At 34.0% G+C, this 16,427-nt stretch overlaps 2 protein-coding genes across 2 annotated transcripts in view; both read right to left on the bottom strand.

Annotated features, from left to right (window-relative positions):
- Positions 1-476: 476 nt before the first annotated feature.
- LOC140329878 (protocadherin beta-9-like) lies at positions 477-4,622 on the bottom strand. The gene is made up of 6 exons (XM_072410270.1): positions 4,616-4,622; positions 4,027-4,139; positions 3,209-3,382; positions 2,668-2,790; positions 949-1,191; positions 477-686 (listed from the first exon to the last, which is right to left on the bottom strand). Exons 1-6 carry the CDS (start codon positions 4,620-4,622, stop codon positions 477-479), a joined length of 870 nt encoding a protein of 289 aa, XP_072266371.1.
- Positions 4,623-11,212: 6,590 nt separating this feature from the next.
- Positions 11,213-16,427, bottom strand: part of SANBR (SANT and BTB domain regulator of CSR) — a gene marked incomplete in the record, with an annotated part of 30,674 nt that continues 25,459 nt past the window's right edge. The window contains 7 exon segments of the mRNA XM_072409526.1: positions 11,213-11,443; positions 12,623-12,714; positions 13,320-13,408; positions 14,065-14,138; positions 14,228-14,256; positions 14,949-15,040; positions 15,796-15,895. Of these exon segments, the coding sequence (XP_072265627.1) occupies positions 11,407-11,443; positions 12,623-12,714; positions 13,320-13,408; positions 14,065-14,138; positions 14,228-14,256; positions 14,949-15,040; positions 15,796-15,895 (513 nt within the window).

Here is a 16,427-nt window from a genome sequence, read left to right as displayed (position 1 = left end):
TGTACACAGATTTCCGTCTCTGGAACAATCTTTCGTGATTGTTTGCAGTGACAGATGATCGGACAACCTCTGTACACACAGCACCTGCTCTGTGCTATGAAGAGTGGAGTACGAGTGAGTGGCACCCCGCAATGATTTCCTTCATTCAAATGTACAATGGACGTACGCTAGGATGGATCAATGCACATTGTCAAGGGACCACTGTACACATGTCAGATTGTTGCTTAAGATGATATGACCATTCATTGGACATGACAATGACATGACATGACAATTATTGGATGTGTGTACATAGCCCACAAGTTACGTTGCTTAGTTAGATCCCCATGCTTTGATTTGTCCATGAACCTGTATTCAAGACGACCTGGTAAAGACATAACAGCCACAAATGTACGTTATAATATGTAAGTCCTTACAGGCTCCTCTGGCCTACATGCTCTACATTCTGCTATATTGTTTTACCTATATGTAAACCTTTAGTAAGATCCTTCTACTCTAAATACACAGCGCACATTGTAAAGTGTAAGTAATCTTTTGTCAGTATAGCTCATTTGATAATGCTTAAAAATAAACTCCTCATCCATTACCTGTCTTGGTGGCATTCCATTATCTGACGCTATTAACAGGATTACATATTTGTCCTTGGCTTCTCTGTCCAGCAATCCATAAACAAGAATACTCCCATTCTACAGGAAAAGGGCAATTTGTAGTAAAATTAAATCTTTTTTTTATTCATTTTTAATACATTAACATTTTATATAATTTCAAACATTTAAATGGTAAAAAAAAGCATAATAATGATACCATTATGTAGGTTGCTATTTCTAACCTGGTTCTAAAATATTCAGCTTGCCTGGTTGGTATTCTGATCCTTGGCCTAAATTTTAGAATGAAAGCCACAATGCTAGAAAAATACAGCTATAAAGGAATTTAAACATAAACTCTTACTTGCATTACAATGAAATTGTCTATTTTTTCAGAGGTGACTGTAGTTTGTCCATTTGATCCAGAATCCTGGTCAGTAACATTCACTTCACCTAGTAGGAGTGGTGTGCTATAATACCTCTCTGGGACTGTGAAAAACAGAGGCTGGTTCTGAAACTCTGGATTATTATCATTAATGTCAGTTACAGTAATAATAACCAACGCACTGGAATTCAGCCCAGCTGGCTCTGCATCAAACACCCAAACCTGAAAAACATGAAAAGCGTATTAAAGATTATTTTGCCATAATCTTGCTATTTAATATTATTTATATGTGGGGGTACAAAGGGTTGATTAATGTTGATCTCATTATACTTACTGTCAAAAATAATTTGCTATAGACTTAAAAATTAAGTGATCAGATGAAGCTGATTAAAGTTAATATTTGTTGGGTAGATTTTTTTATTAGAAAGAATGTTTAACCAACATATGTACTTTCCTTCATCATGCACCTCATCCTTTAGCTGGTATCATTATAAGGTGTGAATAAGAATGATGATCATTAGTCAACAATGGACAAGCACTGACTATTGGCTCACATATTGTCCAAATAAAACACAGCTCCTTGTCTAATCTGCAGTCTCTACCAGTACTTGTCAAATGCAATGTGTTTGTGATCATCTATCAAACCTTTGGATCAGAGTATATAGGACTCCTTGCAGGGGGCATGGATATTAGCCTAACTTTTCAATCAGCGCCTGCCCACTGCATTCTAGATTGGCATCACTGCTTCTGATGTTTTTTTTTCTTCTGGGTAATGTCCCTAGTCTGATGCCCAGCATATTTAACCAACTTCTTCTGAACCCATATAATCCTGGACTTACCCAGATCCCTCTGTAATTTTGACATCTACTACAAACAGCTTCCTTCCTTTTAACCACATTTGGTTAACATTCAATTTAAATATGTGTGATAAGGATTCTGATATTATCTGACCCTGATATGGCTTCCAAGTTCTAAGCCAGTCAAGCTGAGCCCATTTCCTCAAATGTGATTGATGTTATAGCCAAAGAATGTGTGTTTTCACATGTATTCACCTGTTGCTTTAGTGTTACTTTAGATAACCTTTTAGGTGTACTTTGTTAGTCAGAAATTGTAAAAAAGTTTAGTTAGTAGTTTGGATGAGCAAATGTACAAAGGCCTTCTCTATTGAAACTATGTATGCTATCTTGCCGAATAAAAATAATGGGAACACACTTGCACTTTTCTTGCACTGAATCCACATTTATTACCCACAAACTCTTTGGACCCGGTGGTGTGTATTTATTTAATTAACCTCTTTGGCTACACTGGCAGGATTACACTTTGTAAAACTACCCAAATAATGGGCATTTGATTTCTCATAAAGTGGAGCAATCTTAAAAGGCAGGGAGTTTCAGTGGTGCAAAGCCTAATAAAACGTCAAAAATACTTTATTGATAAGCTATTCATATAAACAATTTTGACACATGAATTATCACACATTTGGTTAACATTCAAGTAAAATATGTGTGATAAGGATTCTGATATTATCTGAACCTGACATGACTTCCAGGTTCCAAGCCAGTCAAGCTGAGCCCATTTCCTCAAATGTGATTGATGTTTCAGCAAAGGAATGTGTGTTTTAACAGGTATTCAACTGCGGGACAGATTCCCTTCAGGAAATCATTTATTGTGGAAACAATATAACTAATAGCAACTCACCTTGATAAAGAGTTGAGGTGTTAACTCTCGATCCACTTCACCATGAAACAAATACATCACTCCCTTTTTGTCTACTTTGAACATAGTGTCATTGGTTACAAAATAACCATTAGACAGTGCTCCCTGGAAGAATAAAAATAAAAGACAAAATATTGGGGGTAATGGCCTATTGTTGCTGAATTATGTTTCTTAACAAAACACACTCAATGAATATCATAGCACCAAATATCACGTAAGAAGAGCCCAAATAATAGAGTATATTAAGAAAAAATGTAACATGCAGCAATTAAAATCACAACACCATGCTATAAATACCTATTGTATCTTAGTGACTCCAAACGTCTTGTAGTTGTTAGATAATCCATTAAATAATAAGTACAGCATTATGAAAACTGTGTTACAGATACAACAATACACAGGATGATTATAAATAAAAAACAAAATTTTCCTTGTAAAACAGTGAAAAGTTAGTTAGTCAGTAAGGCCCTGAATATTAATATAATCTGTGTGAAATTTTTGAGGCCTACGAAGCGCAATTTACCTCATCTTTGTCACTCACTGTAAGCAGCAACACCTCTGATCCAGGAGGTAAGTTTTCAGGTACTGAGGTTTCATAGACAGCCTGTGAGAACTGAGGGGGATTGTCATTTTCATCCAAAACAGTGATTAGGAGCACAGAATCTGCACTTTTTAGATGATTGTTTTGCTGAGTAGCCTAAACAGATTAGAAATTGCAGGAAGCAAACATTACAGTCAGGATTTTTCTCAATGTATGTTGGATAATATAGCAACACGTGTAAAATATATGTGGGTCCTGCAATAAAAGATTTGTCCAAAAACAAGTTACTAACTTACTGGTAAAAGTAAGTTACCAAATACTATAGATTGAGTGTAAATGCATCTGTGTCCTATATTTCAGTATGCCTTCTATAGTAATTTACAAACCCTGACTGCAACTTCAGCCAAAAGGATTAGTTTATTTTGGAAAGAGCAGGAAAACAGTGTCGGGTGTTTATTGTAGTCCTTTGTGGCTGAGTATAAAATTGAGTTTTTCTCAGTGTACACAATGAGGTCTATGTATGAACATTCTTTGATGGGGGATCTTCCAGGTCCAAGTGTTTCAATGGGATAAATTGATTCTAAACTAAGAAATGTTTGAGGGGGATGTCAGATTTACTGCTTTATAAATAGAACCCAATAAATTATATACATCAAGGTTTGTAAGACAAGTAATAATATTTAATAACATGAATGCCATGTAAATGGTTTAAATTTTCACTTACTGATATATAATATACAGTTTACTAGAAATGATTGTATTTTTGTACCCTCCTTTTTATTATCAAGAAAACAAAATACCTTCATGTACACAGTGATGAGGGATGCAGCCTCTCTGTCCAGCTCCCTGATAAGTGAAATCACTCCATTGAAATTGTTAATGGAAAGAGCAGTGCTGAACTCAGCAGGGTGAACTGCAATGAAATAATACAATTTTAGTATATCATTTTTTTATCATTAAGAATGTGGATTTTAGGTATTCTGTATTTTTTGAAACGCATACTGCCCTTTGCAGTTTTTATTGCAGTGTTTACCTTATTCATTATTATACTTGTATTTGAAGTTTACAATTCTACATGCTTAAAGCTAATCTCCAGCCTTGCCTTGCATTAGCTGGACTACTTACCAGGTAAAGCTGAAAAAATTATCTCTAAGAATTTTGCAGGAAAGAGGTGTCACCAATGCTGCTTCGTTTGTCTTTACAAATTTGCTACAGGGGTTCTCTTCATCACTTTTCTTCAAACTGGATATAAAGTTTCTGACTTTCTATCCCTTCTTCTATTTTTCTTATGCGGTTTTAACACTATGGGCTGTATTTTTATATTTTGGCTGTATTTTCACAGCTGTTTAAATCTGTGTGCATTGTTGGTTTCAATGCACATCAAATTACGGAACATTCTGCCTAGTGGCAGTCAGACCAATATATTTTGTCTTCCAAAGAGTAAATGGCTGAATATCTGCTAAACTGACAAGTGAATAATTTATTAAAGCACCCGTATGTGGGAAATATCATTTAATAGAATGCTTTGTGGACACTGAAAAACTTTTTGTATCTGGGCTTGATCCTAAATTTCCAGGCCTTTAGCTGTAGCTTGAAATACGTGTTTATGTGGTTGACTTGTCTGGACTTAGACAAATACAATTTACAATTAAAAGTTATTTAAAGTTTATTAAGTTTGTTATTTAGTTAAATCATAATTGTTAAAGCTAAAAAGATTTCTATGGATAAAATAAACCCATTTAAGTTATATGTTTGTTACTAAATATATATACATAGTTACACAGTAGGTTAGGTTGAAAAAAGACACTGTAGAAACCTACAAGAAATCTTGTTTCAGCTAATGAAGATTTCGGCTAATTGATGTGATTCTGGAGTGAATTATCTTTGTTAGCCGAGGTTTCACTGTATATTAGTATTAATATTTATTAACTTTGTATAGCACCGACATATTGTGCAGCACTGTCCTTATCATAAGCTGGGGCTCACAATTTAATGTTCCCACCATAGTCATATGTCATTAACACAGTCTAAGCCAATGTCCCGGGGAAGCCAATCAACCTAACCGCATGTTATTTTGGGATGTGTGAGGAAATCAGTGTGCCAGAAAGAAACACACAGAAACACTGGGAGAACATACAAACTCCTTGCAGATAGTGACCTGGCCAAGATTCAAACCCATGACCTAGTGCTCACACACTGCTCATTTCCACATACTATTGTTACTAAATTTGCTGGAAACCCAAGAATATTTCACATAGAGTTCATTACTGCATATCTACAAGGCAGATGTAATAACATAATGTATAGTGGCTTACGTACCTGATTTTCTGAAATCGAGGCTTTATATAGAGGGTAGATAAAATGAGGATTCATCGTGTCCACATCTTTTATGTCTATTTGAACTGGAACTGTGCTAGAAAAGCCTTTTATATCCTGTATAATCCATAGTATTAAAGGATCATTAAAATTGTACAAATAAAGAATGCATTCCAATATATTGTTATTAATATATATGATACTGATATGGTTTACCATGATGAACAAGGAACATATTTCCAACATGTATAAGCAGCTTCCAATAGGGATTTCATATATTTAATCATAAAGTATATCTATTTATCTGTCTTATACTATTTCTAGTTGTATCATCATGTGTCTAGTTGTATTCCATCATGCTGCGTTGTACATTTGTTAACACATTGCATTGATATGAAGATTTTTTTACTGTGTGAAGAAGATTATATTATTTTTCTTTCCTTAATGTGCGGCATAAATATATATTATTTATTACACTATTTCATAATTATTCTAGATAACTTACCATAGCTTTAGCGGTCAGGGTGTATTTATTTATTGTGTTGAATTCCAATGGTTTGGCCAGTACGATTACTCCATTTAGGGGATCCATATGAAAGTAATCACTGTGTTGTCCCTTTGTGATGAAAGGAAATCAATGTAGTATTGTTTTAAGATTCCATGGAGATTCTGCTAATAAACATTGCTTCTAATATCTGAAATATATATTTATATATGTATACACACACACACACACACACACAACAAAGTTTTCATCCCAGAAAATAGCCCCCACTGCAGGATCTTCTCTCACCTACTGGTCACCAGCCATAAATCCCTTTTCTACTTTACCCTTTATTTTTATTTTTTTATAAAAGTTATGCCTTTACACTTTAATCTTACTAAGTATGCATACTTTATTCCCATGTCAAGCTCAGTTATTCTGGGTAATTACCTCCCTTGTTGTGCCTTTCCACACATCCAAGCATGATGGACATTACATAATCTTGGTGGTTTATCATTATACAGTGTATTTCTTATCTCATGCTATAATAGGTAAAATCTAAAATTCAGAATGTTTATGCATCTCCCACTATCCAAAGTTTTGTCTTCACAAACTAATTCAACAATGTGCTGCTCCTTTGTACATACAATGCATATATACATACACAGGCATATACATTCGCCATTACTTGAAACTCACCGAAAGAGTGTATTTTAGAAGAGTTGTAGTTTTATCTTTAGCCTCCACTTCTAAAACGATAGTGTTTATATCACTTGTCTGTGAAAAAATTAAAAAACAAAAATGATACTCAGATTTTGTACGTGGCAAGATATAAGCAGCAAATGTGAACAAAGCACTATCAATTGTGCACAACACAAAGGTTATCATGACAATACATGGTGGTAACAAAAACAGCTACAACAGTCAATGTTAGCAATACACATGCAGTGGTGGAAATATTATAGGAAAACAGAAATAATAACCCCTAACCACTACCCAAGAAACTTTGCTAAGGTAATAGAAGAGTTATGTCTGTGGTTTGTAAAAATGTCTATCCAACAAAATATCCTTGCTTGCCCCTAATTAGAAAGGGAATATGCAAAATTTTGGTATGCTGAATTCCAATTTTGAAAAAAAGGGCGTCAGTGCGAGGGAATATTTTGATGGATGAAATATATACATCCTTAACAATAGATTATATTACTGTAATGTAATTTATTTTTTTCTTTTAATATTTTTTGAATGACTTACCTCTATTAAGGATACTCTGTAAACATCTTGAACAAACACAGGTCCATCACGCTTTATTCTGTTGACAGTATTCTTATTGGTAGAAAAACATGCCAATGAAACAAATATTTTTGCATGACCAAAGACCCGCTGATATTTTTTCATTACTGAAACAGTTTTACACATGGGTTACAATATAAAAAAAAGTGGGTGCATAATGGGCTTTTCTGCTTTATAGACGTATTAGTATTGTTTTGATATTTTATTGCCTACTTACAAAGTATTGTGGAAAAATAAATAGAGGGCATTATGTGGCGTGTTGGAAAGCTATGAATACCTGCAATGTTGCGGCTTACATTTGATTATACAAGGTACCTGGGCTTATCATATGACATGTCACCAGGTTTTTGTTCTATTTCTGAGTTTACATAAGAACAGATTCCAGGAAAACTCACTCTGAGCAAATTCTCTTATAAATAACACACAATTTTGTGTGCAGTAATAATGTGTGACTGCTTTTTGGACAAAGTATTTGAAAATCAAAGTACTGCTGTGCAGAATTACTGTGCTGGTAGAGGGAAATAAAGTTTACTTCAGTCAACATTTTAATTCTGTGTCTTTCAGATTACAAACTAGTTATCATGTACTGTACTCTTTGTTCCAAACTGATCCTACAATTTTGCCACTGCTGTAGGTGCAAACCACTCCACTCTCATCTAGTCTGACATTAAAGCAAAGAACTGAGCCGTGGGTGACTAGAAAATGCTATATCCTCAGCTCCTTTAGCAGGAAAGCTGTGGCTTTCCTTTGATGTTTTACCAGGAGGCTTCAAACACCCCTGAATGGACAGAACTATCTGTATTATGCGGATATATTTTAGAGCCCTGGGATTGCGGATGTATCCCTCACCTTTGTCGCCTACAGTTAGGTCCATATATATTTGGACAGAGACAACTTTTTTCCAATTTTGGATCTGTACATTACCACAATTAATTCCACATAACATGGAACCTTTAGTCCTGGTATACCATGTCATCTCACATTCAGTTTTCGTAAGCATCCAGCTGTGGTGTTTACATATTGCAAATGTTCTAAGTTTAGTACTGATTTTTATCCAGACTGACAACTTTGTGCTAAAGTGATTAATTGCCACACCATTTTGCTTACAAAGACAGAATCCTTTAAACAAATCAGTACATGGGTACTGGGCACATGGGTTATGGGTAAACTATCCCTTGAAGACTGTGCCAGTTGGACTGTATTGCACACATGTCCCCTTTGTAAAGACAGACAGTAAGCACTATAAAGATTTTTCTCACTTCTCCATCTGAACAGGATATGACCTAACACATCATAATGGTTACAATCAGAACTAACGTACTGTAAAAAAAAAAGGAGGCATTGTGTTTTTTTTTTAGACAGCAGACATTACTGTGGGCCAAAGGCATGTAGGAAAACGTTATGAGCAATAATTTGTTGGAAGAGAAGTTCTGCACTTTACCAAAAATAATGAGATTTGAATATTTTCTACAAGTATGCAATAAACTACAGAATGAAATAAGGTAACAGATCTTAGCAGATAAAGCTGAAAGGACTTACCACTTGTCCATTGTTGTAGTGTAATAATACAAAGTATGATATAAAGAAGTAATTCCTTTAGATGTAGCTTCATTGAATATTTTGTTAAAAGTATAGCAGCACCCTTAATGTCCTCTTCTTACTTGTGTAATGTGTCGATGTTCTAATGTGTAAAATAAAACACTTCTTATCTAATAATAACAAGAGAGAGTCATCAGATGATTTTGTACAGCCAGCCTATGCATAATAAGTATTTGGCAAACATATTCTAGGAATGATTTCTTCTGTAAATACACTGAATCGCGGTGTTTAAATAGTTTTTTTTAATATATTATTTTTGTTATAATTTACAAAATGGATATTTGTATATAATGTATATGTATAAAATATTTCATGAGTATGTAAGCAGGTGTCAACTGTAGCATATGTCTACCAGTGTACTAGTAGAACTGTACCATGTGTTTTTTTTACAAATAGATAGGAATTTTGTCTTTTCTGCTGTTATGCACAATCTTGCATGTGTGTAAAAATTCTCATTTATCAAGGTCTATGGTATAGCTAGTAGTAATTAAGACAGCTAAACTCTCTTAGGAGCTTCTACGGTTCCTTTGAGTGGCAGGAAGATATGCCAACATTTTAGCCACATAGATAATACCACCACATTATTCCAATCACCATAGAATGTATAAGGGCATTTGTGGAAACACCCTATCACAATTACATATCCTGTGTTCAAAATGGCATGAAGTCCTGAACAGGTGTTGATTTTTTAAGTCACAAGGCTAGAGATGTGAATTATTGATGTGATGACTGTATCCTTTCATTTTCTGCTGAGGTAATATGATAGGCAGTGAACAGAAAACCAAATTCTCACCAAATCTAATTTTTTTCAAAATAATAAGAGTTGATGTAGATCAGAACAACATTTCAGAACTTTACAGTGTTTGTAACAGGCCTAAAGAAAGATGCACTTTAGTGTATTTAAAAGTATTAGTACAGAACGACGACAAGAAAAAAACTGGGGTTTTTAGGCAAATTGTAAGAATTGTGTTGTGTGGTAAGGTATACCAACAGTCATATAACACACATTCAATATACACGCATATCATATTATAAAAAAATTTCAAGAGTCACATCCCCTATGCAAGGCTGTAAGGGGGATCTGTTTTAGACACATGAAATCCCTAATAAAAACTTTATAATTGTATGCTTGAATATTGTGTCCTGACACATTTGACCAAACATTGTTTGACCTTTTATCCTGATTGAACTCATAGCTATATATCCTTTAAACATTTGCATTTTTTTCCTTCCTTTCCTTGAACCCCCCCTTTTTATAAACACTTTGATATGATTATTAACTAACCAGTAACTCATCACATACTTTTCTCCAGCTTCTGACCAGATGTGACTATACTTCCCACTTATTGAATTTATCCCTGTACGTAAATGTTTCATAAACTACAAAACTGTGAGTAACCTTCCACATTTTTATATACCTCATTTTCCCATCGATTCATTGTGAAATTTGTACTATGATCATTCACAAGTATTGTGATTTTCTCATTTGCAACTATACTTGTTCACAGTTTTTTTTTATGTAATTAGTTCAATATTCCCACAATCTTGTATACTTTCAGTGAATCATGATGTCATTGGTATTTTATAAGTGTACAAAATAGGTATTTAATAGCTGAATTTCATTATCCTTTCATATACAAGTTTATAATAATACTCAATACTGATTTATTGGAATCTTTATGCATTTTATGTTTATGTGCAGTTACACCCTGCAGTCCACAAGGAAGCCATTATAGGCGAAACGTGTCGGGTCACAAAATTTAAACATACAATTGTAAAGTTTTTATTATTCAGGTATTTCATGTGTCTAGAACACCAATCCCAACAGATCCCTCTTTACAGCCTTGCATAGTGGATTGGACTCTTGGATTTTGTTTTATATTATGATATGCATATGTATTAATGTGTGTTATATGATATGATATATGTAAGTCTGTATTCTCTACTTATACTTACCTCTGGGGTATGCTTACATACATATTTATTATTTATTAAGGGCCGGTAGTTTCAGTTCTCCCTTATCCCTACATACCTATTTAAAAGTTTTAGGTAGAAAAAGGAGAATGCACAGAGCAGTGCACTACATGCAAAGGTTTAATTCAGTGTAAATGATTATGTCCTGTAATGACTATGATAGCAACAACAGACAAAGCTGCAACCAAAAGGAGTAAAGTATGAGGTCAATTTATAAAGCAGCAGAATCTTAATAAACCCTTATATGTATTACTATACATACAACAGAAAGTGTACAACACTGATTTTTTTAAAAAGACATAAAAGGCAGACAATTTTTTTTAAATAAGTTTATTAAAAAGAGAATTTACAGCTAAAATAACACTTTTGTAAATTCATTCTAGCAGCATTCCAAACAGCAGAAAACTTGCCAAGCAAGAGGTAAACTTACTAATAAATTATTTTAGCTGTCCATATGGACAAATTATTATTCACAACAAATTCATAACAGTAGACGTTGAATGTATACTGCATATACTTATGTTGTTCGCCCTGTGCCAAAACGAGGTTTTGATCTGCAGAACATAAAACACAACTGTTATACAAATTTACCATGTTACCGATTATTAAATCAAACACAAGTGGCATTAAGTGACTAAAACACACATATTTCACACTATTTCTTTGCCATATAGAACAGCTTTGTAATGTGGCACAAAACAAAGTCTTGCATTCATAATACTGTTAATGAGTAATCAGCAGTAGGCTTTTGGAACTTTGACCCCCAGAGTAGAAAGCTGCCTGGAAGTCATGCATGAAGAGAATTATTAAAATTGGAAAAAATAATTCTATATTTTTTATTACTGTAGCTAATAAATATTGACACTGATAGGCTTTGTACTTTGAATTGCCATCATTTTATTATATGTACACAATAAGAGACAAGTACACTGGTATGCATGTACACACTGGCTGTGGAAATCCTTAACATTTTGCTAATTACTTTTATTTTTTTTTTTATAAATGCCCCTAACAATTTTCAATTTTACATACTGTACCTAAAGCATAGCTAAACACACTAAAACATAGATGCAATGAGCACATGCAAGATACCAAAAAAAAAATATTTAGCTCTGTGCACCCCTGAAACAGAACAGATGTACTGCACAAACTGAATGCATTACTATAGGCCACCAAGGGGTAACCCTGCCAAATTTTCTACAGCTTACAGAACCTTTTTATGAATGAAGACCTGTCATTGACACTGAACACAGAGACTACAAGGCTCCAGTGCATTTCTAGCTTATTTAACTGTCCACATTTCTTTCATGCCCACAGCTACCTTTTGACACAATAGAGAAAAATAACGTATTGTAGGTATACGGATTCTTATTGACTGTGGCAATCAAGTAGATTAATAGCATTTTTGCCTGATTTTAAATTCAACTGTGCCAGTAAAAGATTTACAAATAAAAATCAATGGTGGTGGGACTTGTAAAAATGTGTTCATGCATACTATTGAGGTATAGAACAGAAAGTAAATGTACCTACTAGGACAAAGATAGCACCCCCCCCCCCATAAAGAATTTCCATCAATTTAAAAAAAAAATAATATAGTTTACTTAGACAAATAATGTATGAATCTGTGAGAATATTGCACATATCATTAATAAATACCCCATTACTATACACATTTACTTTCCCTGTCCCTTGGTGGATTAAGGGTAAGGAGCATAAAAAGTTTAAAAAATTACCTAGGTTTCGTCTCTGTGTTACTTTGCCGGATATTAGTCTGTGATGAGGCTTTGATTTGAGCTTCAAGTCTAGAGTAAATCCCACCTGCCTGCTAAGATCAGAAATGTTCAGGATTTATATTAATACACAGATCCTTGGAGAAGCAGTAATATCCAAGTAGAAACATACTTTTTATCTATGCATTGTCCAATCTAGAAAGAGCCCATTACGTTTATTTATATGTAACATTCACATATAAACTTACTTTTCAACATATAACAGAAAATTTCAGTTGAAAATGTTGGAAAAGCAACATTTATGGGATTTACATTGCATTGAATGTTCTAAAGGGAATCTTAGTCCAAAATGTAAATGTATTACAAAGTCAATTTCATAAACATTCACCATTGCCATTAAAAAAAATCTGAATTCATATATTAAGGACTGTTGCCAATTTATCTGGAATATTTAAATAGTTATAGAATATTAAATAGAAGTGAATGATTCATGGGTATACAGATATGTACGTATGTATTTTTGTGTTAAAATTAGGGGGACTGTTTTTTAAATATTTAATAAAAATATCAGAGAAATAAATTGTTAAGATGCTAAATGGGTCAGTAAACCCAAAAGTGTTGTTTTTCTTTCATAGGTGGACCCTGGTGGGCTGTTTGCCTTCAGCTTTAGATATGGCTTGCTTTTTTTCAGCCTACTTACTTCCTTTCCATCTTTAGATTTCATCCGCTCAAGATCTCCTAGTCTTATTTTAATGAGATGGCCTGTGATTTCAGTCATTCTTCTCTGGTCTGAAACAAACACATTATAAATTACATTTAGCTACATTGTACACAATGATCTGCTGGTTATCACTTGTAGAAACTGTAACATAATTAATAAGTCAAGGTACAAAAACCATAGAATACAAGCTGAAGTTTCTAGTTAACCATGTCACCAAAGGGTTTTTACACAAACATGGAAAACTGTAATAAAATTTACTTCAAGCCTAACTTTCTGGTGGCCCACATGTTGGAAGGCATGCCGCTCCCTGACCATTGGATATATCCCACAGTTCCAGCTGTGTTACTTGTCTGCTCCCCCACTGCCTCCTGTAATTATTCTCACCGATTCATAGGTCACTATAGGACATTCAAACTGGTAGCAGGAAATAAAGTTTGCGGAAGAGTAGCTGGTAGTCAATCCACCCAAAATATTGAATATCTGCAGTGGCTGGGAAGAAGCGAAGGATCACATTTTCAATACACTGGGCACTAAAAAGGTCCAAAATTTGCTTCTTTTATTAAGGATTGTCTATAACAAAAGACCCTGGTGAAAGTGTAATTTTAAAGAGTTACTCTAAAATAGTCATTCTTTCTACCGCTTCTTCTATAATATAAGAAAACAGAAAAGCCTGGAAAACTGGACTATACTGAAGTACTGAATACAATGGTTATAATATACAAACCTTCTTCCCTCTGAGCGTCTTGGTTAAATCTCATGGAACGGGATGCATCCCATTTACTTCTCTGAACACTCACCCTTTTAAAATAATTCAAACATATTAAAACAAAATAGACACAACATTCTAAAATTTCATTGCAAGAGCTCAATGCAATAAAAATACTTACGTAAATGGAGACGAATCCCGAGAAGATTGCTGAGAAACACAAATAGAAATAAAAAGGTATTATCTGATACAAAACACATTAGTGATGGATTATTTTACATTGCTGAGTTTTTATAGAAACATGAGATCCAATAAAAATGATTAGCTGCAAAATACAAACAAGCATCATTTTTAAACATTGCAAACATTTTTAAACTTGGATTGCTTTTTCATACAATTTATCCATCCAAAATATTGTTTTCCCTTCTATGAGAGAATAAGTAATAGCACTTTAAAAAAAATACAATATCATAAAATAATTTTTAGTATATGTTCAACAGATGTCCCTTAGGAAACAAGATCTGGGTTATCAGTACATCTTGACAATACTAAGTTCCTTCAAAACTCAAGAAAAACTTAAAAACTGTTAATATATGTAAAACTGTTCCAAGTGAAGTGAATTGCAGAATGCATGGCAACAAAATTTAAATGGTCCTTTGGAGTTTCCCTTTTACACAAATTGCAGCATCTACATTTGTACCAAACTCAGGAAATATTTGCCTTTCTTTTTTTTTTAGCAGCAAAATGCACAAGTTTGCTACATGAAAACAGGAACATGTGAACATATATTTAAAAAATATTGTTATATCAAATTTTATGTGCAGAAATCAGTTGTCATGTCTGTAATTGTATGAATGTTCCAAAAATTGGGTGAAGAGCACATTGAATCCTAGAGTATTTACCTTTTCTTGTGTTTTTTCCTTTTTATGAATACTAGGTGAAGACACATGTTTCTTGGGTTGTCTGCTGGGTTTCTTTGGCTTCTTTTTTCTACCTGCTGAATAGAGATCTTTTTGTTAATGGTCATTTATTTTATATGTATTAAAACACACAAACCCCAAGCTCAATCGTCATCCTGAAGAACATAATGAGACAAAAAGGAATGTTGATAAAATAAAGCTGGAGGATGATCCCGAATGTCTACATATGAGTCATCATTCAGTACAGTATTGGATCTGCTGGGTTCTTCCTAGCACCTCTAGTTTGCTTATGTACACTTAAATGTGCTCCAGAAACTAAAATGCCATTTAGATTCTGATAAGCCACGGGTCACTCTTAAATTTAGGGCTGGTATGAGCTTCTGTCTGGTTACTAAGAAGAAACATCTTTTCCACTGTATTCAGAAATGGAAACAAAAATGAGGGTAAAACTCTCCATCTTGTAGTAGGAAGGCATACAGCGCATTAAAGTAAATCTACTTGCAGATGGAATTTAATTTGTTTTAGGAAATACAAATCTCTCTGTGTTTCTTTATATACCCATCATATAAATTGTCAGGAGGGTGACACAGACAAGACCTGGTTGTTTAATCTGGTTCTATCAATTCAGAAAGCACAAATCTCGGTCTATAGATAGCTTTATAGATTTATGACAGCTTACTGGGAGCTGCAGCTTACAGGGACACGTTAAAACATAATCCACCTTTAGCCTGATAATCTTTTAAATATGACTTCCATATAAAATGAAAAATCAGGGACTACAAGAGGTTAAATAATTGTGACAAATGATTTTAACAGTATACAAGTCTACCTTGTTTCTTTGACATTTCTTCTTCATCTCCAACCTCATCTTCAGTCACCTCAGATCCAGTTGTATAATCTTCCTCTTCTGATAGTAATGATTGTTGCTTCTAATAGGGGATATATCTTGATTAATGCCAACATTCCAGTATAACCAGAGGGATGTGAACATAGACACATGCAAAGCACACACACACATACTTTACTACACATAGCAGATGTATAGTATAAAAGAATGGGAAACCACACATCAAAAATTGCCTTGGTGCAACCAAAAACAAAAATCATAAAAATGTTGGGATATCCCAAGAAGCACCTCTTAGCTCTTTTATTCACAACCAATGCAGTCCCTAATTCCCATGGTTCAGGAATCTACAGTAAAAAATAAATAGCCCCCAGTAACCCCACAATTATCCTTCCACATACCAATAAACAGCCCCCAAACACCAGCCGAAAGATATATGATTATGACTACCACTGAAACACATTAACCCGTTTCCCTGACAGGGCCTAATTTATTAAAGTTCTCCAAGGCTAGAGAAGATACACTTTCATCAGTGAACCTAAGTGATCCAGCAAACCTGGAATGGATCTGGTCCAGGATTCAAAACATTTGCTAGCAAATGACTTTGAATAAATCTG

This window comes from Pyxicephalus adspersus, chromosome 4 (assembly GCF_032062135.1).
Source record: "Pyxicephalus adspersus chromosome 4, UCB_Pads_2.0, whole genome shotgun sequence".
NCBI classification, from domain to species: Eukaryota; Metazoa; Chordata; class Amphibia; order Anura; family Pyxicephalidae; genus Pyxicephalus; species Pyxicephalus adspersus.
This window is presented reverse-complemented; position numbering and strand designations above follow the sequence as displayed.